General features: G+C 40.1%; 1 protein-coding gene across 1 annotated transcript; it reads right to left on the minus strand.

Annotated features, from left to right (window-relative positions):
• Positions 1-8,493: 8,493 nt before the first annotated feature.
• LOC145117770 (aluminum induced protein with YGL and LRDR motifs) lies at positions 8,494-9,734 on the minus strand. The gene is made up of 3 exons (XM_079054087.1): positions 9,223-9,734; positions 8,994-9,114; positions 8,494-8,902 (listed from the first exon to the last, which is right to left on the minus strand). The coding sequence occupies exons 1-3, from the start codon at positions 9,673-9,675 to the stop codon at positions 8,709-8,711; spliced, it is 768 nt and encodes a 255-aa protein (XP_078910213.1). The 5' UTR covers positions 9,676-9,734; the 3' UTR covers positions 8,494-8,708.
• Positions 9,735-27,010: the final 17,276 nt, after the last annotated feature.

Genomic DNA, 27,010 nt, shown 5'->3' on the forward strand with positions numbered 1-27,010 from the left:
AACATCTACTTATCCAAAAAAAACCATAAAATCATTCAAAACATCTACTTAGCGAAACATTCCATAATGTGCTCCAATAGTCTTGACCCAATTCTCACAAATAGTTGGATCAATGGTTAACCACATGTGCCTCATATCCGCATTTTCACCAAAAAGAGCAACATCAGTAGTGTATCTTGGATCAAATATTCCCCATCCTAACTTCTCCAACTTTTCCATACACGCACCCAAATTTGAAGAAGCATGCTTTTCCACAAATATCTTAGCAGCTGTTGCAATATCTTCCCCGATTTCAAGCAATCTTGAATTCGATGCATCTTTGCCCTTATCTTTACTTTTATTTTGACTCTTTGCCGTATCTGTAGTCTTTTTGTTTTTTTGATTGAGCGGAGGACTCCTCACTGAGACCTACAGTTTCTTGTTGAGTGCAATTGACGTCGTCAAAGTCATGCAAACTATAATGGCTTGAATCTTGAGTAGGACGGGGAAGGGTAGAAGTTGGCCCCCAACTATGAATGCCTGTCGCAGTCGCGCCTTCAAACAACTGTGTGCAAAGGTCGGGGTACGGTAGTGGCGTGCGTCTCAAAGAATCCACATGTTTATTTGACTGTTTGGAAAAAATATTTTATTATTTAAACATGATAATATATTTTTTATAACTAAACAAAATACCTTCGATTCTAGTTCCCATTCTTCTTTGGAAAGATTGAAGGTGTTGGTTGTTGAATTGTACACATTGCCGGTTTTGTTTTTTAACTTCAAAAAAGCACCAAACTTTGACTTTAGGTAGTCATAGCGGTTCTTCATTTGGTTTTGTTCGGCAATAAATTTATGTTCAATTTTTATGTGGAATTCACGGTTGCATTAGAATTCGTTGGCACTATAATTTCTTTTGCAAAAATCGTCATTGCATTTAGCACCTCTTGAAAGCATCTATGTGCAGTTTCTGTGGAGTGTTGAAACCTTCGTTTGATAATCCTGAACCGTTTATTATGTGCTATAGTTGTCAAGAACATAGCCATCTTTTCTTCAACGCTTATATGCCTACTACTTTGCAACCAGTTGTTTCGTCTAAAATGATTGCATAAAAGTACATACACTTCACGTGAAATACGCATCAACTCATGACATTGTGTGGAAGTTCCATGTAACAATTCTTATGTATGTTGATGACCGCTCATTTCTGAATCGTTATCAATTGCCCTTCCAATTCTATTGGATGCTAGATTCAACCAATACCAACATATTAAAATGAAAAATGCAATTTCTTCATCCACATCCATATGCAATCTATTATTTTGAAAATACATAACAATTATATTAATAAAATATAACATAAAAATTTATCCAAAACATCAAGTCATTCATGTCATTTAAAAATCTAGTTCAAACCAAAGATCAAGTAATACGAAACATCAAGTCAAAACATCTAGTTATCCAAAAAAAACCATCAAATCATTCAAAACATGAAGTTATTCAAAACATCTACTTATCCAAAAAAAAACCATAAAATCATTCAAAACATCTACTTAGCGAAACATTCCATAATGTGCTCCAATAGTCTTGACCCAATTCTCACAAATAGTTGGATCAATGGTTAACCACATGTGCCTCATATCCGCATTTTCACCAAAAAGAGCAACATCAGTAGTGTATCTTGGATCAAATATTCCCCATCCTAACTTCTCCAACTTTTCCATACACGCACCCAAATTTGAAGAAGCATGCTTTTCCACAAATATCTTAGCAGCTGTTGCAATATCTTCCCCGATTTCAAGCAATCTTGAATTCGATGCATCTTTGCCCTTATCTTTACTTTTATTTTGACTCTTTGCCGTATCTGTAGTCTTTTTGTTTTTTTGATTGAGCGGAGGACTCCTCACTGAGACCTACAGTTTCTTGTTGAGTGCAATTGACGTCGTCAAAGTCATGCAAACTATAATGGCTTGAATCTTGAGTAGGACGGGGAAGGGTAGAAGTTGGCCCCCAACTATGAATGCCTGTCGCAGTCGCGCCTTCAAACAACTGTGTGCAAAGGTCGGGGTACGGTAGTGGCGTGCGTCTCAAAGAATCCACATGTTTATTTGACTGTTTGGAAAAAATATTTTATTATTTAAACATGATAATATATTTTTTATAACTAAACAAAATACCTTCGATTCTAGTTCCCATTCTTCTTTGGAAAGATTGAAGGTGTTGGTTGTTGAATTGTACACATTGCCGGTTTTGTTTTTTAACTTCAAAAAAGCACCAAACTTTGACTTTAGGTAGTCATAGCGGTTCTTCATTTGGTTTTGTTCGGCAATAAATTTATGTTCAATTTTTATGTGGAATTCACGGTTGCATTAGAATTCGTTGGCACTATAATTTCTTTTGCAAAAATCGTCATTGCATTTAGCACCTCTTGAAAGCATCTATGTGCAGTTTCTGTGGAGTGTTGAAACCTTCGTTTGATAATCCTGAACCGTTTATTATGTGCTATAGTTGTCAAGAACATAGCCATCTTTTCTTCAACGCTTATATGCCTACTACTTTGCAACCAGTTGTTTCGTCTAAAATGATTGCATAAAAGTACATACACTTCACGTGAAATACGCATCAACTCATGACATTGTGTGGAAGTTCCATGTAACAATTCTTATGTATGTTGATGACCGCTCATTTCTGAATCGTTATCAATTGCCCTTCCAATTCTATTGGATGCTAGATTCAACCAATACCAACATATTAAAATGAAAAATGCAATTTCTTCATCCACATCCATATGCAATCTATTATTTTGAAAATACATAACAATTATATTAATAAAATATAACATAAAAATTTATCCAAAACATCAAGTCATTCATGTCATTTAAAAATCTAGTTCAAACCAAAGATCAAGTAATACGAAACATCAAGTCAAAACATCTAGTTATCCAAAAAAAACCATCAAATCATTCAAAACATGAAGTTATTCAAAACATCTACTTATCCAAAAAAAACCATAAAATCATTCAAAACATCTACTTAGCGAAACATTCCATAATGTGCTCCAATAGTCTTGACCCAATTCTCACAAATAGTTGGATCAATGGTTAACCACATGTGCCTCATATCCGCATTTTCACCAAAAAGAGCAACATCAGTAGTGTATCTTGGATCAAATATTCCCCATCCTAACTTCTCCAACTTTTCCATACACGCACCCAAATTTGAAGAAGCATGCTTTTCCACAAATATCTTAGCAACTGTTGCAATATCTTCCCCGATTTCAAGCAATCTTGAATTCGATGCATCTTTGCCCTTATCTTTACTTTTATTTTGACTCTTTGCCGTATCTGTAGTCTTTTTGTTTTTTTGATTGAGCGGAGGACTCCTCACTGAGACCTACAGTTTCTTGTTGACTGCAATTGATGTCGTCAAAGTCATGCAAACTATAATGGCTTGAATCTTGAGTAGGACGGGGAAGGGTAGAAGTTGGCCCCCAACTATGAATGCATGTCGCAGTCGCGCCTTCAAACAACTGTGTGCAAAGGTCGGGGTACGGTAGTGGCGTGCGTCTCAAAGAATCCACATGATTGTTTGAATGTTTGGAAAAAATATTTTATTATTTAAACATGATAATATATTTTTATAACTAAACAAAATACCTTCGATTCTAGTTCCCATTCTTATTTGGAAAGATTGAAGGTGTTGGTTGTTGAATTGTACACATTGCCGGTTTTGTTTTTTAACTTCAAAAAAGCACCAAACTTTAACTTTAAGTAGTCATAGCGGTTCTTCATTTGTTTTTGGTCGGCAATAAAGTTATGTTCAATTTTTAATGTTTCAGCTACATTCATCCAAGATAGTGCTTTCAAACTACTCCCTTCCTGTCCATTGACCGTAACTTCACGTAAACAAGCTTCTAGAAACGTTTTCTCTACACCTTCAACCTTCCAACTAATCCTATCATTCTTTTCTTCCATTTCTTTGATCAATTCAACGAAAAAAATGCATGTTTTAGCAACAAGTTAAGCATTGCAAATACACATTTTCAACAACAATTTAAGCAATATAAAGGCACATTTTCAACAACTACTTCAACAAAAAAATGCACAATTCAGCAAAACTAATGGATATTTCATGATAACAGCAAGAACATATATGATTTCACTATAACATCAAACACAAATATTATGTCAGCAACAACATTTCAGCATAATACTCAAACATAAAAACATTAAACATAAAAATTTGAGTATAAAAAAATCAAACATAACATCAAAAATTCAACATCAACATTTCATCATATCCATTGAACACATTCAGATTCGAGCATATAACATCATAATCGAGCATATAACATCAAAATCGAGCATAACATCAAATATTGATTTTGATTGAACAAATTAGAAACTGATAGCATAACAATTTCGATTTTTGATTTTAAAGATTGAGGGGAAAGAAGGAAGAAACAGAAGAAGGGCAATGAATTCGATTTTAAAAGAAGAAGAGAAACAAACCTGCTGCGGTCGGCGGAAGAACGAGTTGGAGACGGAAAACCTTGCCGCTGCGGAGGAAGGTGGCGTTTCTGGGTGCAGCGGCATCGGCGATTTGGGTGGGCGGCGTCGCTGGCGTCGTCGGAAACTAAAGAGAAGAAGATGCGAAGTAAGCAGACGCGAAGGGAAGAAAAGAAGAGGAGGCGGTCAATCCTGTTTAGGGCACATAGAAACGCGCGTCTCTTTTTTTATTTTTCAGACTTTGTTTAATATCTGAAAAAATAAGAGGCATTTTTAATTTTAAGAGGTAAAAAATAATACGCAAACAAACGGTCTGAATCTGAAATGTTAAGACATTGTCTCTTAATTTTGCAATTAAAAGGTAAACAAACAGGGCCTAAGTTACCTAAACTATAAATAGGATCCCTTGGGCATCAATTTTCGTGGATACTCTTTCTTAGAAGCTTATGAATGAAAATTATACCTCTCCTCCTCTCTCCTCAAGTGTCTTCTAGTTCTAGGGTTTTGGTGTGAGCCATTAGAGGCATCATCATTTTGGTGCTAGCTTTCCAAGCTCTTTAAAGGAAGGATTAAAGTAAATTGTTTGCTATAACAAGTTTGAGGTATGTATCTTTAGTTTCTGATTTTGGAAATTACTAGGATGCATATTAGGTCTTTGTTATTCAAAGTATGTTGCCTTAATGTGAAGACATAGATCCTTTTAGGTTGCATGTGCCATCTTCTTAATTGTTAAAGTGATTTTCTGTATTGAGCAATTTTTTTGTTCTAACCTAATAAACTCATCAATACAAACCTGATAATTTTTCTCTCATCATACATCTATTATCCATCATGCCCGATCCATTTCTCCTAAATTCATTTTCTTAGTTTTTTATCCTTAAATAATCGTATAAGATCATTTATAGTCATCAGCAACGTTTTATGTAACACCTGTTTTCCAGAATAGATCGGTTGAAGGTTTGGAAGGATCAAAGGTAAGGTTTTTGGGAAAGACCTTGTGTCACGATGTGGCGAATGGAGTTCCACGGCGTGGCATGTCAATGCATGAACGCACATTCGGGTGTCTGCCACGACGTAACAAGAGGAAGGCCACGACGTGGCATCAACTGGAGCCCAAGCCCATGATCTTTTAGGGTTTCCTCCATATTTAAGCCCCTAAACTCAAGATTTAGGGTATCCTTTTCAGCCTCCATCCCATCCAAACGAAACCCTAGCCTCCTTAAAGCTTTGAGGGCTTATTCCTTGAAGTTTAGTTCTTAGTCTTTAGATCCACCATCTACTTCATATTTCTAAGTGATTAGAGGTACAAAGATCTCATCTTGACTTATGTTCTTCTTGGTGCAAGTTTGAGTCCTTTTTGTACGATTTTGGTCCCTTCCTTGGATGTTCTTGGATGTTGAAGAACTCCAAAGCTTGTGATGGCTTTTCTAGGACGCTAGGCTTCTGTGGAATGAGAAAAAAGACCATGTTTGGCATATCTTGTGTTTATGCTCAAGTTATAGCCTCATTAAGGACTTAATGGACTTAGGATTGAAAATCTAGCCTTGGTATGGAGTTATAATGGATGAAGTTGGAAACTTTAGCCATTAAGTCAGTGTGAAAGAGTAGATCTAAAGTTTTGGTCTTAGATCTGTAGGGATTAATCACTTAATTAAAAAGATGGCATTCTGCAAATCCTACGATGTGGCCAAGGGTTTGCCATGTCGTGGTGGTACTCTGATGATCGAATATATTGTCCTTAGTTGGCCACGGCGTAGCCAAGAGCTTGCCATGTCGTGGGGGTCGTTGACCTGTTGACCGCTGACTTTTTGACTAGTTTGACCTTGGGTAAAACTTGAAGGATTCGGGATAGTGATTAAGGTTCCACTTTGGTTTGATGCTAGTCGGTTTACGTGAGCAATCCGTGTAGGGAGTGAGTGTGTTGATGTGTTCCTTGGGACTTCGATTCAGGTAAGTTTCCTTACTATACTATCTATTGCAGTGTATATCCTTGTATGTTAGGATATAGAAGTAGTAGTGTACTGGTTAAAGTACCAGTAAGATGGTGATCGTCTAGTGGAGTACCCTAGGGGTTGTATGTAGTCACGTAAGATAGCCTTAAAATTCTTGATCTAGGCTTTCTTACATGTTTATTGTTTGGTTGTGGCTCTAGAGTGGGATCTCCTGTTCGAATGTCTATATCACCTCTGGTTACATATAGTTATGCATTCCTTAGGGATCTTCCAATAGTTGGGTAGTGTACTTTACGAGGCTTGGTATGTTGTAATGAGTTGTTGGATATGTAGACTAGGGTAGATAATTGCATGTGCTTATGTGTTTTCTTGATTGCTTGCTTGTTTCACATGTCGACATATTGTGGTGGGGTGGGTTGAGCTGATCCTGCTTTGTGCTGAAGACCAACAAACTCGGGGGGAATATAGTCTTCGTTTTGTGGGCTCGGGGGCAATCCAGTCTTCGTACTATAGGCCCGGGGGCAATCTAGTCTTCGTCATGTGGGCCCGAGAGAAATCTAATCTTCATGTTGTGGGCCCAAGGGCAATTCAGTTTTCGTGATGTGGGCTCGGGGGCAATCCGTTCTTCGTGCTGTGGGCCCGGGGGAAATCCAATCCTTATGTTGTGGGCTGGTGTGCATGCATTGTATGTATATTGTGGTGTGTGGTATTTTGGGAGAACTTATTAAGCTTTGACTTATAATTTTTGATTAAATGTTTTTCAGGTACCAATGGTGATCGTGGGAATGCGAATGCGTAATAGTACACATTCTTCAGCAACCATAGCCATGGAGATTCCGCGTTTAATATATTACTTTGATTTTAGACAAATGTATCTTGGAATAAATGGTTTTTCTTAAATGGGATCTTATAAATATGAAGTTTTACCTTAATTAGAAACAAAAAACTTTGTTGTGAAAATGGAACGTTACATTTTATCAACCCATTCAACCTTTTTCTCAAGTGGAAATCAACACATCTAGAAAAACAAATCATTTATCTTATCTTAAAAAAGGATAATAAAGTGGCAACTGATCAAGATTGTAACAAATCAAGGGTAGTGTTCAAGCTAGACAAAGGAGAAAATAACCAAAAAAACGTCCAATACCATTAAGTAGACGTGTTTTTGACCAATTCTCCTTTAAAAGGAAAAATAATAAGTTATTTATGCAAAGTTGACAAACAAAAAGTAAATTACTGTCAGATCAAAGAAAATATGTTTTGGCTATATACACTTCTAATTTTCAAGTTAAATGGTTGATGTTTGCCCGCTTTTTAGGTGAATTCTCGGTGTATATGTCATTTGTTTGGTCATTGATCGTTTTTTACAAGAATTTGTATATATATATATATATATATATATATATATATATATATATATATATATATATATATATGTTTGGTGACAATATTTCTTTTAAAAGAAAGTATCTTAAAATCAGAACTAATTCGTGTATATTATATCAAAAATTTGAACCTTATTAAAACATTATTACTTGTTAATCTATATATTTTATCCAAAAAAAGACTTCAACTCTTAACCTTTTAACTAAAAATCATTTATCTTTCAACTCCTTCCGACACAGCTAGGTTAACCACTCAGACAAGTATCCTTTTAGTAGATCACTTCTGTAAACTTAACACATCTTTTAAACTGGTTTTGATTTCTAAAAACATAAATATTCACCAAACATTAGTTTTTAATTTTTTTCTAATACTCTTTTCCTATAAAGTCGAGTCGACATAAAAGTCTCCCAAAAACATCATAATCAACTTATTGATTACTTTAAAACTACATGCATGCTAAAAACAATGACATAAACGGTTGGCAATTAAGATAGAAGATTCTAAAAGCCATGGACAAAATGTTTCTCACTTTCAAGAAAGTTAAAAGATAGATAGATCACTACGGAAAAAGAACTAGAGAAGATAAGATAGACACGAATGAAATTTTGTACATTTCATAGCTGGTCTTAAAAATGATCAAATTGTGTGCTTTTATATATGATGTTTCGGGATTGAACTATAATCGATTTCTACGTGTTAGTATTTATGAATCCAAAAAGAAACATTTTTGAATTGCACCCACGTGATATCTAAACCAGTGGCATACATCAAATTATTCCACAAAATTAAATATTTACATTCAAGAAACAAACAAAAAGTTGAAGTAAAATGGGATCTTGGAGACAAACAAAAAGTTAAAGTAAAATGGGATCTTGGAGATTGATGATCAACAATGATCATCCCATTGTGTCCAATTGGTTTCACTACCTCTACGAGGGATAGAATTGACCCTTGCGTAAGTGTCCACTTTGAAATTAGCCCCACACATCACCCCTTCACTATCCACCCTTGGCATAGCCTTAATCTTGTTCATTGGATGCTCAAAACTCATCAAACCACCCTCACTATGGAACATACACCCTGCAAATTCATCCCAAAACACATGTCAAATCTTGATATGGATTCACTAAATCTTTACAAAAATGAAATCTTGAAAATGGGTTATATATACCTTTCGGGAAAGGTGCAAATGACTTAGCACAACCTGCTTTTATGACCTCCAAATCATCGGAAATGACGACTGATCCATCTGCAGCTATTCCCCAATACAACTTTACTCCTCCATCTGAACCCTGTAATTATATATTTTTTTTCATTTAGGCATTTTCACGAACAGTTGGCAGGTGAAACAAAGTAAAAAGAAAAACGGAGTCTTGTGAACCATGAATATGGAAGTTTACCAGTGCAGTGAAAACAGTTCCGGATTTACTATCGTAGACAACAAATGCGAAACTTCCTTCAAGATCTTTGATGACCTGATCGGCGGGGTAAGGCCCACGGTCTCGTAGCGTCCGATAAGCTTCGATCACGAACATGGCTTCGTTGGTGTTCTTTGACAGTCCGTATTGTTTGATTTGGGAGCAGAGATTGTTCAAACTCCCCATGAACAAACAGTATATGTCATCAAAGGCAGTGAACAACCTTTGATGAATGGAGTAAGGATGATCGGGTTTAACATAAGCAAGAGCAGCAGCGTCGCCGAAGGTCATGGAGAAGGTGTTTGTAGGATGAACTGAAAGGAATTCTTCAAGGGTTTCTTCCGGGAGTTTTGGTTGCTTGGAGCAATGATGTGCCGCCGGGCTGTTTAGTTCTTCCGGTGGGTGTGCAAACGCCTTATGGAAGATGGCCAACATTTTCTTGTTTTCGAAGTTGTAAATTCAAGGAAAAAGGATGAAAGAATGTGGATCCATTGAAGGGTGTTTGCAGGGTCTATAAATAGGTCAGGTGTGGACCCGACTTGGGAGGGACAAACAGTGGTGGTTTTTGGGTGGCGCGTGGCGGCGTGGAATTACGTGGTGATGCATCAGGTCGATAACGATAACGATCGCGGATAAGCTTCTCGTACTTCGTGTAACGCTTCTTATTATTTTAAAAAGTTACAATTTACAAATATTAAATGACGATGGTTATATCTTTTTTATTTATTTATTTTAGATATATTTGATCAGTTATTTAAATGCCATCAATAATTTTTTATTTTATATGATCTATTTCAAGTATATGATCTAAATAATTTAATTTTAGTGATTTCATTGTCAAATAGTATCAATTTTATATTTGTTCCATTCGAAAACCTAGGAATTAACATTTTTTGCTATGCTCCTCTTTTACTTATTTTAATAAGGATAAAATAAAAAAGAAAATTGAATGATTAGACATTTTAAGAAAAAAAAAATTAAACTAGCAAACTGAAATTATTATCATACTTTATATAGTGGCATTTTCTTTAGGCTGGTTGTAACGATTATAACGTTGTTTCTAAAATAGACGAAAAAAACAGAGTAAAGGTAGGTATTATCTTCCCAATAAGGCAATAAGTATTTATTTTCATTATAAGAATTTTTTATTATAAAGTTTATATTTATAGAAAATCAGTATTTCGAGAAAAAGAAAATAAAGTGGAGCGAATGGATTTCGGAGCATACCAGATAAGGTCGTGTGTGACATCTTATCTACTGTAAAAAAATTTGAATACAGGCACAACGCCGTATGTTTTCCCAACCTGTGGGCTGTCGCCACGTCGGATTGTCACATGATGTTTTCTTCGTATCGACCTCCCTGGCGGCTGAAGCTCAATAAGGACCGGATATGAGGCCCAATATCGTATAAGCCGGGAAATCAAAACCCAATCTAGCTAATAAGGCCTTAAAGTTAAACAAAATAATTGGTCAATTAATCTGAAGCCCATTAATCGAAAAAATAAGAGCCACGATTAATTGCACATATACACAAGAATAACGAATCAACAATTTTATGCATATTAGAATTTATAATTATGGACTGTCGATAATAAATTTGTTGAAGATAGCACAGGGATGTTTAACATCCTGTCTCAAATATAAGGTGAAAAGGCATTTTTTAAGTTTACTATCAAATGACCAATTACCAATGACAAATGAGTTTAGCACTACAAGAGCCCAATAACACTACCAACTATTTAGCTTCAATAGAACCTGGCCCATTTTTTTAAACAGTTGAATTATATATATGTTAACACGTTAGCAAAAGCTAATAAAATAGAATGGATTTTGAAGTTCCATATAACTCACCACATCATCAAATAATCGCTCCAAAGATGTAAGTTTTGTAATCGATAAGTGAATTGTGTCGATCCAGTTTACCACCTTGGACACATCTACAAAACCCGGAACAAGTAAATCACAACAATTTCCTATGAAATCCCACAAAACTGAAGCTACTTTACAAGTAATAAAATTGTGTGGAATCTTTTCAGAATGTTGAGAACATAAGGAGCAAAATATTTTTGTTTGGGGATTGTTATTGAGTCGACTTCCTAGTTGTTTGGGAACTAGGAATAGTAGAGTTGTAGTTAGTTGGATTTGTTGGTTTTAACATCCTTTAAACATTTTACTTTGGTTTTTTAGCTAGTTGGTTTTCGTTTAATAAAATATCCAGTTGTTTGCAAATAAAAAAAAAATCTAAAATCAAATGTATTATTTTAAAGCTAAAGATTTGAAAACATGTATGAAGTGTTATATATCCTAAAAAAAAACTTGGTCGTTCCATTTCTGAATATTTTCTCTAATATATCTTGAATGCTTGATAACTCACATCAATGAATTTAATCGTTTGTTTGCCAACCAAATTTATCCAATTGTTCGAAAAACATAAATCAAGTGTTTCTTTTTAAGCTAAAGATTTCAAAACATGTATTAAATGTTATCCTAAAAAACTATGTCGTTCCATTTCTGAATATTTTCTCTAATATATCTTGAATGCTTGATAACTCACATCAATGACTTTAATTGTTTGTTTGTCAACCAAATTTATCCAGTAAAAAAAAACATAAATCAAATGTTTATTTTAAAATTAAAGATTTGAAAACGTCTATTAAATATTATCCTAAAAAAACTATGTTGTTCCATTTCTATATAAAACATAAATCAAATGTTTCTTATAAAACTAAAGATTTGAAAATGTCTATTAAATAGTATCCTAAAAAAACTATGTTATTCCATTTCTATACATTTTCTCTAAATGTCTTGAATTCTTGATAGCTCACGTCACATCAATGACTTAAATCGTTTGTTTACCAACCAAGTATTTAAAGCTCTATACTTCATTTTCATATGTGAGAGGTCTCGAGTACAGGAGTGTCTCTTTCTTTTAAACTCTGCTTCATCTTGTTTGTAGATAACTTTATCATTCTTGTAAGATCTCTATCTTATATCTCAACGAAAAAAATTAAAAAGTAAATATAATCTGAGATTTTTGGGAAAAAAATCTCCATTCTCCTTTAATAAGATATCTCCACGTGAATTTTCATGGCACAATTATCGATATATCCGCATGCTTCCTAATACGGGTTTTAATCTCGATTTGAGATCAGAATTAAGATATTCATAGCCAAACTTCATGATTATCAATCCAACGAAATTTCAATGCATGTGCATCCAATTTAGTTTTAACGAAAACATTCATGCTAGGTAAAGGTCTTAGGAAAACAAGAATATTAAGTTTAATGTGTTGGAATCCTAAGTCGATGAGGACTTGGAGACCAAACAATCTAATTTATGAAAAGTTTAGTTTATGGCAAGTTGGTCATAAGTTTCCTAGTCTAATACAAGTTGGTTTGTTAGGCTATATATACATGTTCATAATCGAGTTTATGATTATGAGAACATATTGTAAAACATTGGTTTTGAGTTAGTTTCCGATTAATCAATGAGTTATTTTGGTTATTTGTTTTGCATTCTTGTTTTCTAAACTTTAATTGGTATCAGAGCGAGGTGAAGACGGTGCCGATTTGAGAGTCGGTTTCAAGAAAAGTGTAGCCTTTCATTGCGGGGCAGACGCAACATGAATCGGGTTCCATTGAAGGGGGTGTGATTTCGTTTTGATCGTAAGCAACCCCGATTTTTTTTGATCGGGCTTGTTCTAAGGTAGAGAGAAACTAACCGGAGGCGCGGAATAAAACGGACGGGAAGACGTCAAAGCGGGTGGCTTTGATTCGGTTCGTTTTGCGGGTGACGAAAGACGGTAAAGGTGGTCATGACCTTGTCTTGTTGTTCGATGGAAAAGTGCTCTCGGAACAAGCTTGATTAAAGAGGTCGGGGTGGTGAAAAGAGATAATAGGATGTTGATTAGGGTTGAATAATTCTCTAGAAGGACTTAGAGATTCGGGGGTGATTGTTGGAATCCTAAGTCGATGAGGACTTGGAGACCAAGCAATCTAATTTATGGAAAGTTTAGTTTATGGCAAGTTGGTCATAAGTTTCCTAGTCTAATACAAGTTGGTTTGTTAGGTTATATATACATGTTCATAATCGAGTTTATGATTATGAGAACAAATTGTAAAACATTGGTTTTGAGTTACTTTTTCCAATTAATCAAAGAGTTATTTTGGTTATTTGTTTTGCATTCTTGTTTTCTAAACTTTATAATGGTTGGTAACATCAATACAAACGAGATTGACATAAAATGTTAACTAAATGCACGGAGTGCACAAATACATTTCATCCAAACGAGTTTCCGAACAACAGGTAAAAAGATAGGTATTTAGTTATTTTATACCGAACGTCACAGTCAAATTTGACTTTGATATTATATTTAGCATTTAACAAAATATTTATATTTGCGAAAACAATTTTCAAGTAGTGATGAAATTATACATTTAAAAACAAGAAAACATATATATACAATGCAGTACATAATCTCTGACATATATATATGGTAAGTATGTAGATTGGTTTAATCTTGAATCTTATTAACACCTACTGAAATACTCAACAAACATAAATATAAGACTGTGGGGAGTGGTGCGGTCTCTACCGTACTTTTTGCCACATAAGCAGGGGAACACCGCCCCCCTATGCGGTCTTGGGTGCGGTTAGGCCGCAGCTCTCCCCTTTTTGGCCACGTGTTCTAATTAGATAAAGGAAAAATGAACCGTTGAACGGTCAAAATTTTATACATTTAATTTTTTTTTTCCTTATAAATTAAACCATCTACTTCATTTGTTCAAACCAAAACCAAACTTTTACATTTCTCTATTGTTGTCTCTCTCAAAATTAATAGAAAATGTCTTCTTCTTCATTTTCTGAAGAACTTCAAGTTATTTTTGATGCTGCTATTGATTGTGCTCAAATGACGGAACAAACGTATGACACTTTATGCAATAACGCAGCCGAAAGTTCTCAACGGAGAACACGAAGACATATTTGCAGAATCGTGAAGAAGTCAACCAACGTTTGATACAATACTACGTTCACGAGAATGCCACTTATCAAGGGTACTATTTCCGTAGACGCTTCAGAATGTTCAAACGTTTATTCGAACGTATAGTTGAAGATGTAACGAGGGAGTGAAGTTTTTTCCAACAACGTTCCGATGCTAGAGGTACACCCGGTTTCACTCCCTTACAAAAATACACAGCCGCACTTCGTCAATTAACATATGACATTACACCTGATTCGTTGGATGAGAGTTTTAGGATATCTGCTAGGACTGCACGAGATACTCTCCACTATTTTTGTAAAACTGTGATTCAGTTTGATAGTCCAAAATATTTACGTAAGCCTACACGTAATGACATCTTACAATTGCAAATAAAACCGACCCGAACCGAACCGTATAAAGGCGGGTAATCACGGTTCGGTTCACGGATATCCGTTAAATATAAAAAAATAATAATCAATCAAAACTATAAACTCCATTTTAAACAATTCTTTTCTAAAAATAAAAAACTAACAAAATTAAGAAAAAAATCAATGCTTGCTAATAAACCAACTCTTTAATATTATAAAACCAATCATCAATTCTTTGATATAGTGATATTTAATATTTATCAATTCTTGTTTTTTTTGCATGTGGCCTCAAACTAATTCTTTGGTTACGAAGGATAATTAATTTGATATCATAAAACCAACTTCACATCTAGATTTACGCATAACAAAACACAGTATATTCGCATTACAGTTAAAAAAAATTAGTTATTTGATGTTTAAATTATAATCAAATATATTTATATAACCGAATCTCGTGTGTGTATATATATATATATATATATATATATATATATATATATATATATATATATATATATATATATAGAGAGAGGTAAGTTCAATTGAGAAAATAAAAAACGTTGAGAATGGGGGAATCATTCTCAGTCATTCATTTATTTTTGCCGCAAAAGCCTTCGTTGTACCAGCGGAAATGGATAAAGAATACACATGTGTTTCCAACAAAACATGTTTCCTTAAACTATGCTAATCATTACATTAATATATACAAAAACATAGTTTTTTTCGTTTTTTTAATTTTTAAGAAGCTATTTTTATCGAAAAATAATTTTAAATATACCAAAATTCATGATTTTTTATTCTTTACAAATAGATATCCATATTGATATACTTTTAAGATAAAATAATTTTTTTTTATATATATTTTCAGCTATCGTTATTCATAAGTAAATAAAAATGCATCAGATTTTTACTACAGTACATTCGTTATTCACTTATGAATAAAAATATATAATTAATTTTTTTACAGTTTAAGTATCATTTATACTACTTATTCATATATGAATAACAAATTAACTGTAACAAAAATCTGATAAATGTTTTATTCATATATGAATATAAAATATGACGACAACTAATACACATTTTATTCATATATAAATATAATATATGACGAAAGATGATGTAAAAAAATATATTTTAAGTAAAAAAATATATTTTAAGTAAAAAAAAACTTTATTACGTGTCATATTCATATATGAACGATACTTAAACTATAAAAAAAAAAAAATTAAGCATACGTTTTATTCATAAGTGAATAACGAATTGTAACGTCCCAATTTTCCAGACTAAAAATTTCTTTTATAAAACATTACTTAAAACACATTCATCAATCCATAACATAATCAGAGTATTAATTCCAAAACATATTTTCATTATCAGAGTAAAACAATCCCAGGCTGTCTAATCTATGGTGTATGCCATGCGATCACCCCGAGCTCTTCCCTCCGCTACCGGAAGTACCTGAAACCAAAACTGAAAACCGTAAGCACGAAGCTTAGTGAGTTCCCCAACCTACCACATACCCTGCATAAACACATACTGCAAATATTGGGCCACGCCCGCTACTTCGGGCCTCGCCCACTACCTCGGGCCTCGCCCGCTACAACGGCCCCGCCGCTCCAGGCCCCGCCTGGCTTCGAGCCCCGCTCGGATACAGATCTGTTTCTCTTAGGCCCCGCCCGCTAACATATACTAACACGTAATCATATCACAACACATAACTGAACATATACTACTGAATCCTGCTCTAAGGCCTCGCCTATCTTGGGCCTCGCCCTTGTCCTGTTACTGATGAGTTGTGGAACCCCGTCCACACTCCTACTGATAGTGAGATACGGGCCTAGCCCACACTCACTCTCTTCCTAACTTGGGCCTCGCCCCTGCCCTGCTGCTAATGAGATATGGAACACCGTCCATACTCTGCTATTGGTGAGATACGGGACCTCGCCCGTACTCACCTCCCTACCAGGCTCATACAAGTATCACACAGACAACAAGTATACTCTATCTTGCAAACCATTTCTGGGCACCCGCCCGCTATCAATGGACCTTGGTCCCAAATATCATACTAGCATATAGTGCCTAGGGCTAACCCCCGGGTCTTCCTACTCATAACTACATGGGCCGGCATTGTGGCCGTAGACCCATCCACACAAAGGGAAACTCACCTCAACTGTTGAAGCTGCTGATAATCCCTCTGGCCGTTGCCTACCAACTCTCTCTGAACTGCTGCTCCACTAGCTCCCCGAGCTACCAATATCAATATAACACTTAGTCTAACTGTCCTCTGAAAGTCAACTGAGTCCACTCTGGTCAAAGTCAAAGTCCTGGTCAAAGTCAACCTTCCAGGTCAACCCTACTCGCCGAGTCTGCCTACTGACTCGCCGAGTTCATACGCTCAGAATCCTTTCATTCGCGACTAGACTCGCCGAGTCAGCCCCTGACTCGCCGAGTCTACCGATTTCCGTGTCCTGCCCTGTCCAACTCACTGAGTCCCCACTCAACTCACTGATCCGAGTCTTAACTCGAAGGGTTTGTGTAACACCCAGAATTAGGAAGACCAAGAAAGGAAAGGAAACCCCTACGTTAAAGGGGTCAACTCGTCGAGTCCATGGGTGAACTCGGCGAGTTGGAGCGGGACCCGTGTCGGGGTTTAAGTGACCGACTCGGCGAGTCAGGTCTGGGTTAGAAAACCCTAATTTCCGGGCTTGGTGCCCTATATAAGCATCATTTCAGGCCTTCACCCCAACCTCCATCACTCCCTTTACCTTCTCTCGAAACCCTAAGCAGCCATTGAGTGTCCTTGAGCTTCTCTTGCCATTTTTGAGTGATTTAAAGCTAGAAGGAAGAAGGAAGACCTTGGGTGATTCAAGAAGTAGCAGTGGACTCTGTGTTGGTGTGTCATTTCAGATCCTAGAAAGGTATGAAGCTCATACCTTGGCCGTTATTCACTTAGATCCCCTTTCCTAGTTAGATTTTGTCATTTTGGGCCATTTCCAAGGCCAATCCGTGTATTGTGCCTTGTGAACAAAGAGAACTTCGGATCTAGGGTTGTCTTGGCCTAGAAACCCATAAAGCAGCAGTCTTTGGTGTGTTGGTGAAGCATGCTTGTCACAAAACCAAGCCCTAGAGTGTTTAAGCCTATAGCATCTTGGTTTCATGTAAAGTTTGCAACTTTACGTGAAAGATGGGACTTAGAAGAGTGGATCTACAGTTTGGAGCCCCTGCATGGCTCGAAGAGCCACTGTATGGATAAAGAGCTGAAGCTACTCGGCGAGTCACATGGGTGCACTCGGCGAGTTGGATGAAGATAAGCAGGAACTCGACGAGTTTGAAGAACAACTCGGCGAGTCTGATGAAGATAGGCAGGAACTCGACGAGTTGGAAGAACAACTCGGCGAGTCTGTTGAAGATTGCCTTGGAATCGGTGAGTCTGATCTTGGACTCGGCGAGTCTGGTTGTGGAACCATAGCCTCTTCTGGTTGAGCTGTGAATCGGTGAGTCGAGGGATGACTCAGTGAGTTGGACAGGACAGGACTCGGAAATCGGTAGACTCGGCGAGTCAGGGGCTGACTCGGCAAGTCGAGTCGCGAATGAAAGGATTCTGAGCGTATGAACTCGGCGAGTCAGTAGGCAGACTCGGCGAGTAGGGTTGACCTGGAAGGTTGACTTTGACCAGGACTTTGACTTTGACCAAAGTGGAATTAGTTAACTTTCGGAGGACAGTTAGACTAAGTGTTTTATTGGTATTAGTAGCTCGGAGAGCTAGTGGAGCAGCGGTTCGGAAAGTGGGCGGACAGCAGCTAGAGGATTATCAGCAAGTTCAGCAGTGCGAGGTGAGTCTCCTCACTGTTTGTATGGGTCTACGGCCACAATGTCGGCCCATTTAGTTTATGTATGATAGGAAGACCCGGGGGTTAGCCCTAGGCAATATGCATGAAAGACCAGGAGGCGGCTTCTGGCACACAGTATGTTATTATGTATGATAGGAAGACCCGGGGGTTAGCCCTAGGCAATATGCATGAAAGACCAGGAGGCGGCTCCTGACACACAGTATGTTATTATGTATGATAGGAAGACCCGGGGGTTAGCTCTAGGCAATATGTATGAAAGACCAGGAGGTGGCTCCTGGCGTACAGTATGCTATTGTATGAAAGACCAGGGGGTGGCTCCTGGCACACTATATGCGGAGTAGCCTAATAGAGTAATCTGTATAGTTGTCTTTGTGATGCTTACATGGAAGACCAGGGGGTGGCCCTTGGCACCTGTCTGTAAGACCCAGGGAATGGCCCCAGCCTTGACCAGGAAGACCACGTGCGGCCCATGGCATAATAGTAAGACTATGTTTGGCACATAGCACCCTAGTAAGACTATGTTTGGCACATAGCAACCTAGTAAGACTATGTTTGGCACATAGCACCCTAGTAAGACTATGTTTGGCACATAGCACCCCACTTGATTATGGATATGTATGGCTCTTGGCTACGTATGGCATGTATGGATCAGTTGGTTTGTATGGTATGTGGTATCTGGGGAACTCACTAAGCTTCGTGCTTACGGTTTACAGTTTTGGTTTCAGGTACTTTGTTTTCAAGGAAAGGAGTCGGCTCGATCGCAGCGCATCACACTATGTTTTCCGCACATGAGATCTTGGGGATCGCACTCTGATAGAGTTTTATGATAATATGTTTGATTACTGACACTTTGGCCTGACACGAAATGTTATTATGAATGTTTTTATAACTGATGATTTATGTAATAACTTATTTAAAAATGAAATTTTTGGCCTGTATTTTTGGGATGTTACAAGTTGGTATCAGAGCCCTGGTTTGAGGGATTCGGACACACCTTCGGGGGTGTCTGGACTCAAATCGAGGGATTAAAAGATTTTTATAAAGAAATGATTTTCTAAACGCTAAGTAAAAGGATTTTTGAGAAAGAGCAAGTGTGTGATGTGCGCGACCGGCCGAGCTCAAGTAAGTACCCCAAGATACCCATACAAGTTATGTTATGATATGATTATTAGAACTGCATGCTAGATTAGGACTAAGGATCTAGGAGGATGCCTTATGTGCCTGTTATATGTGTATGAGCCTTATGAGATGCATGCTAGAATAGATTCCTGAGTAGAGGATAGAGCAATATGGTTGGATTATGTGGTTAGATTTTCCCTTGTCTGAATGCTGCTTGCTTTGTGCATTGTGGGATTATGAGTGATGGGAGTTAGCCATTAGGTGAATACGTCACGTCACATGTGGTCAGGGTTGAATAATCTCAGAGTGTTGGATTTGGCCCTATTGCGCAGCTCTCGTCTGAGTCTAACCGTTGTAGGGACGAGTCTTTTACTCGAAGGATTATCTGAGCCTCGTCACATGTGATGGTATTCAGGTAATGGCTAATTGGCATCACAAGGAGGCCTTCAGCAGCTGAGGACTGGTTTGAGTTGAGTCAGAGGTTTCCCTAGGGTAAGCCTAGGATGAGATAGTGCTGTAAGTTGTAGTAGTAGAGAAAGGGACCTGGTGGAGTCGAAGCAGTTCTTGAGGAAAGTACGGATAGATGTGGAAGGTAGTATGGGCCCGTACTACTGAAAGCAGAGGATCCGTACTCGATTCGAGAAAGGCCAAGATGAGACCGGGAACCTTGGAGAGTGTGTTAGACCTCTCGGGAGTATGTATGATCCTGACAGTTACGCGTGTATTTTCAGCATGGTGACCAAGCGACACGGAGCAGGAGGATCAGGATCCGGTTTAGGATCAGGTTCGGGCGCGGGATCCGAGCAAGTCGATGATGGGTTACGCGAGTTCATCGCTTCTGAGATTACGAGAGGCATCCTTGAGGCGACCCCGGTCATTTTCGGGTCGATCAAGGAAGGGATCATTGAGCTGATGGAGGATCGCCTCCGAGCTTTCAGAAGTGATTTGGCGTCTAGCCAGGCGAGTACGCGCACACTGTCCTTCAAGGACTTCAGAGGGAGTGGTGCGCCGGATTTTCACGGGGTGAAGGACCCCATTGCTGCCAGAAGATGGATCGCAGACATCGAGTCTGCACAGTTGACGAGCTTCTGCCCGGAGGGGTCGAAGGTCCGCTTTGCGGCGGGACGTTTGAGAGACAGAGCTAGAGATTGGTGGGAGTCAGTTGGTGACTCATTGGGAGCCTCGGTCGTCGAGGCTATGACTTGGTCAGACTTTGTGACCAGGTTTAGGGCGGAGTTTGTGCCGGCGGTGGAGCTTCAGCAGCTGGCCAGAGAGTTCCTAGACATGAGACAGACGACAGAGTCGGTGGCGGAGATTACCGTCAAGTTTCAGGAGAGGGCCTTATTAGTGCCTCAGTATGCAGGGGATGATGAGATGCAGAGGACCCACTATCATGACATGTTGAGAGCGGATATTCGGGAGCATGTCAGCTTCTCGGCATGCCCGACCCTGGGCTCTATGATTGCCAGAGCTCGGGAAAGGGAGATCGATCTGGAGCACATTGCGAAGAGGAGGTCAGATCAAACGTACACTTTGGAGGGTCCCAGGAAGAGACCCAAGACTTCAGATCAGTGATTAGTAGGTCGGCAGGGCCGAAGTCAGTGCAGCACGTGCGGGAAACCGCACGAGGGAGTGTGTCGTTCCAGGGGTTCAGGCTGCTACAAGTGTGGCAGTGATGGTCATGTCAGCAGGGACTGCCCACAGGGGGCAAGCCCATTATGTTTTCACTGCAATCAGGTGGGCCACAAGAGGACCGACTGCCCGACGATGAGGGGAGGAGCAGGGAGTGTGTCTGCCCCGACGATTATGAGGATTACGGATGGGCAAGAGGGTAGGGCCTTGCAGTGACAGATGAGGGAGATCTGGATTACAGCAGGGAATGTTGCAGGTACGTATCTATGGCTATTTTCACTTCTGTGTGAATTAGGGGAGTTCTTACCCCGGACTCAGGGGATAGTAGGAATGAGTTATCTCTCTGCTTGGATTCGGATTGTATTTGGAATCGTTATATGCCAATTGCATACCAGGAGTATTAGTAGCTAGTGTAGGTCATCTTTCACTTCGGGTTCGAAGTGTCCAGTATCATCTCAGTTACGGCTGAAAACGGTTCAGGGAGTAGTCAGCCACCATCATCAGGGTTTGATGGTTCTAGTCTTGGCGTTTGGGATAGCTTTTGGAAGCATCAAAGGAAGTGGCTTATCACCGAGGAGTTGCCCTGAGCAGTAGTTATTCGGACCATAAGGACATTAGCTGGAGCTCAGGGGATTTTCAGGATCTGGGGGGGTGCAGGAGGTGTCTGTCTAGTATTCGATGGTCGTACGGTATTAGGAGCAGACTAGCGATGGATCGTTAGCGACATCAAGGCGAGGGTGGTTATCATGCCTATCGTATAAGGAAGGAGGGAATGGAAATCCTCGGATTTTCGCGTGCAGTAAAGACTTAGCTGAAGCTAAGTGGGGGAGAAACAATCATGTTGTGAGAGCAGAAGGGGTTTTTGAACTAGGATAAGTTCCGCTCCCCTGTCAGGAAGAAAGACGGCCCAGGTGGCTGTATCAATTGAGGACAGTGTGAATTGGAAGTTTGGAAGACTTGCCAATTGCGAGACCTTATTCTCGAGATGTCACGTAGCAAATTGCAGAGGAATCGGTTGGGAGTTCCATTTGGGACATGAGTACCACTTTGGGGTACTAGATTATGCTTGTATGATCGACTATGGGTTAGTCGCAGCATCCACTAGCAGCCAGTCGGTGTGAAAAGGTGTTGTCAGACTACCGGATGGCCGTAGCATTCACCAGTGGTCAGATAGTAAGAAGAGTGTGGTAAGACTACGGGGCGGTCCGTAGCAATGGTTAGCAGATAGTGTTGAAGTGTGGTAAGACTGCGGTGTGGTCCGTAGCAATCGTACGTGAGGATAGTTAGTAAGACTGCGGTGTGGCCGTAGCATTAGATTAGTAAGACTGCGGTGTGGTCCGTAGCAATCGTATGTGAGGATAGTTAGTAAGACTGCGGTGTGGCCCGTAGCATTAGATTAGTAAGACTGCGGTGTGGTCCGTAGCAATCGTATGTGAGGATAGTTAGTAAGACTGCGGTGTGGCCCGTAGCATTAGATTAGTAAGACTGCGGTGTGGTCCGTAGCAATCGTATGTGAGGATAGTTAGTAAGACTGCGGTGTGGCCCGTAGCATTAGATTAGTAAGACTGCGGGGTGGTCCGTAGCAATCGTATGTGAGGATAGTTAGTAAGACTGCGGTGTGGCCCGTAGCATTAGATTAGTAAGACTGCGGGGTGGCCCGTAGCAATCGCATGTGAGGATAGTTAGTAAGACTGCGGTGTGGCCCGTAGCATTAGATTAGTAAGACTGCGGTGTGGCCCGTAGCATTAGATTAGTAAGACTGCGGTGTGGCCGTAGCAATCGTATGTGAGTATAGTTAGGCTACGGTGTGGCCCGTAGCACTGGTTTAGCAAGACTGCGGGGTGGCCCGTAGCTTTGGTTGGCTGGCAGCGTAGAAGTGTTGTAAGACTACGGGGTGGCCCGTAGCATTCGTCGGTCCCCATTCGCTAAAGCGAATGTATCAGTTGTATGATTCAGTGGCGGGGTGTCAGGTAGATAAGTCCAGGACGGGGCAGCCACCCGGATGTGAGCGGGCCACATTATGAGTGGGTCCGGAAGACGGTAGGTCATTGGAGACCAAGAGTGGCGTAAGGCTACGGGTAAGCCGTGGCATTCATTAGTAGCTTAGTTCGTGGAGTGTGGTCGAGGGCCCGTATCTCCGAAGCGGCATGGGGGGAAACCGGTATCCGGGTAATGGTAGACCAGTTGGGACCAGGGCGGTCTCGGTTCATCCGGTAGGCGGATGGGAGTCAACAGGACTACAGGCAGGAATGATGGTAAAGGATTCGGTGTGAAAAGCCGTGAGCTGGTCGGATGATGCTAAGCTGCTCATCGCGGGATCGAATGATCTCAGGGTAAAGGATTTGGCTCGGTGACGCCGTTCTCGTCTGAGCCTGAAACGTAGCAGAGAGGAATCTGCTACCCGCAGGATTGTCTGAATTCTCACGATTGGGTGGAGCTTTCAGTATTAGAGCATTGTATAGGGATTATTCCTTGAGTACTGGTTTGACGGCCGGCACTGTGAGTGGCCGGGATTGCGGTTTTGGCAGAGGATTGGTCCTCGAATGAAATTAGGAAGATTGTTGCTTGTGGAAAGTGCCTTAGAAAGGCCAGTGACAGTGTAGGGTGAAAGAGTAAACCCCTTGCGAATCAAGGGTAGGTGTATCAGGAGTATTGGTACGATTTACCGGTTGGATAAGTGTTGTACTCGAAGGTTGCAAGTAGCGGGTTATTCTGAAGATGGCATCTTCAAGGTTTGGATCGAAAAGTGGTGGAGTGTGTACCTTGTGGTAAGCGGCGACCAGATGGTAAGGTAGTTGGCCGTGACAGACTTCGAGGACGAAGTCTAGTTTAAGTGGGGGAGTGTTGTAACACCCATTTTCAGGAAGACCAAGAAAGGAAAGGAAAACCCTAAGTTAAAGGGGTCAACTCGTCGAGTCCATGGGTGAACTCGGCGAGTTGGAGCGGGACCCGAGTCGGGGTTTAAGTGACCGACTTGGCGAGTCGAAGGGACCGACTCGGCGAGTCAGGTATGGGTTGGAAAACCCTAATTTTCGGGCTTGGTGCCCTATTTAAGCATCATTTCAGGCCTTCACCCCAACCTCCATCACTCCCTTTACCTTCTCTCGAAACCCTAAGCAGCCATTGAGTGTCCTTGAGCTTCTCTTGCCATTTTTGAGTGATTTCAAGCTAGAAGGAAGAAGGAAGACCTTGGGTGATTCAAGAAGTAGCAGTGGACTCTGTGTTGGTGTGTCATTTCAGATCCTAGAAAGGTATGAAGCTCATACCTTGGCTGTTATTCACTTAGATCCCCTTTCCTAGTTAGATTTTGTCATTTTGGGCCATTTCCAAGGCCAATCCGTGTATTATGCCTTGTGAACAAAGAGAACTTCGGATCTAGGGTTGTCTTGGCCTAGAAACCCATAAAGCAGCAGTCTTTGGTGTGTTGGTGAAGCATGCTTGTCACAAAACCAAGCCCTAGAGTGTTTAAGCCTATAGCATCTTGGTTTCACGTAAAGTTTGCAACTTTGCGTGAAAGATGGGCCTTAGAAGAGTGGATCTACAGTTTGGAGCCCCTGTATGGCTCGAAGAGCCACTGTATGGATTAAGAGTTGAAGCTACTCGGCGAGTCACATGGGTGCACTCGGCGAGTTGGATGAAGATAGGCAGGAACTCGACGAGTTTGAAGAACAACTCGGCGAGTCTGATGAAGATAGGCAGGAACTCGACGAGTTGGAAGAACAACTCGGCGAGTCTGTTGAAGATTGCCTTGGACTCGGCGAGTCTGATCTTGGACTCGGCGAGTCTGGTTGTGGAACCATAGCCTCTTCTGGTTGAGCTGTGAATCGGTGAGTCGAGGGATGACTTAGTGAGTTGGACAGGACAAGACTCGGAAATCGGTAGACTCGGCGAGTCAGGGGCTGACTCGGCGAGTCGAGTCGCGAATGAAAGGATTCTGAGCGTATGAACTCGGCGAGTCAGTAGGCAGACTTGGCGAGTAGGGTTGACCTGGAAGGTTGACTTTGACCAGGACTTTGACTTTGACCAGAGTGGACTTAGTTAACTTTCGGAGGACAGTTAGACTAAGTGTTTTATTGGTATTAGTAGCTCGGAGAGCTAGTGGAGCAGCGGTTCGGAAAGTGGGCGGACATCAGCCAGAGGATTATCAGCAAGTTCAGCAGTGCGAGGTGAGTCTCCTCACTGTTTGTATGGGTCTACGGCCACAATGCCGGCCCATTTAGTTTATGTATGATAGGAAGACCCGGGGGTTAGCCCTAGGCAATATGCATGAAAGACCAGGAGGCGACTTCTGGCACACAATATGTTATTATGTATGATAGGAAGACCCGGGGGTTAGCCCTAGGCAATATGCATGAAAGACTAGGAGGCGGCTCCTGGCACACAGTATGTTATTATGTATGATAGGAAGACCCGGGGGTTAGCCCTAGGCAATATGTATGAAAGACCAGGAGGTGGCTCCTGGCGCACAGTATGCTATCGTATGAAAGACCAGGGGGTGGCTCCTGGCACACTATATGCGGAGTAGCTTAATAGAGTAGTCTGTATAGTTGTCTTTGTGATGCTTACATGGAAGACCAGGGGGTGGCCCTTGGCACCTGTCTGTAAGACCCAGGGAGTGGACCCAGGCTTGACCAGGAAGACCACGTGCGGCCCGTGGCATAATAGTAAGACTATGTTTGGCACATAGCACCCTAGTAAGACTATGTTTGTCACATAGCACCCTAGTAAGACTATGTTTGGCACATAGCACCCCACTTGATTATGGATATGTATGGCTCTTGGCTACGTATGGCATGTATGGATCAGTTGGTTTGTATGGTATGTGGTATCTGGGGAACTCACTAAGCTTCGTGCTTACGGTTTACAGTTTTGGTTTCAGGTACTTTGTTTTCAAGGAAAGGAGCCGGCTCGATCGCAGCGCATCACACTATGTTTTCCACACATGAGATCTTGGGGATCGCCCTCTGATAGAGTTTTATGATAATATGTTTGATTACTGACACTTTGGCCTGACACGAAATGTTATTATGAATGTTTTTATAACTGATGATTTATGTAATAACTTATTTAAAAATGAAATTTTTGGCCTGTATTTTTGGGATGTTACAGTTTGGGGTTTCGCGACGTGACTCGCCGAGTGCAAGAACAGACTCGCTGAGTCCAAGGCAATCTTCAACAGACTCGTCGAGTTGTTCCTCCAACTCGTCGAGTTCATCTCCATCTTCATACTACTCGCCGAGTCCACTCGAAGGACTCGCCGAGTCTATTCAGTCCTTCAAATATTCAGAAGCTTTTTGAGTCATGCATGGACTCCAAACTGTAGATCCACTCTTCTAAAGCCTATTCCTCACGTAAAGTTGCAAACTTTACGTGTAGCTAAGGAGATCTAGGCCCAAAACACTCCAAACTCGGGTTTAAGACAACCATGCTTCACCTACACCCCCAAGACTGATACTTTATGACTCTCTAGGCCAGAATACACTTAGATCTGAAGTAGCAACTTTAGATTTGGGCTCTAACTCGAAATGGTTCAAGGACATGGTATAAAAGCCCCAAATCTCATAACAAAGGGAAAACTAGATGAAGAAGGGTGAAAATAACGACTTAATACCTTCAATAACTCTGAAAGGTGACCCAAACTCTGGATCTAAATCCAATCCTTGAAGCCCCAAAGATTCCTTCCTTCCTTCTTCCTTCAAATCACCCAAAAATGGCAAAAGACTTGAATATACAACAATGGAGGCTGAGGGTTTTAGTTTCTGGATGAGAGAGGCTCCAAGGAACCCTAATGGAGAGAATAAGATGCTTAAATAGTG

The sequence above is a fragment of the Lactuca virosa genome, chromosome 5, assembly GCF_052849685.1.
Source record: "Lactuca virosa cultivar CGN04683 chromosome 5, Lactuca_virosa_CGN04683_v6, whole genome shotgun sequence".
Lineage (NCBI taxonomy): Eukaryota > Viridiplantae > Streptophyta > Magnoliopsida > Asterales > Asteraceae > Lactuca > Lactuca virosa.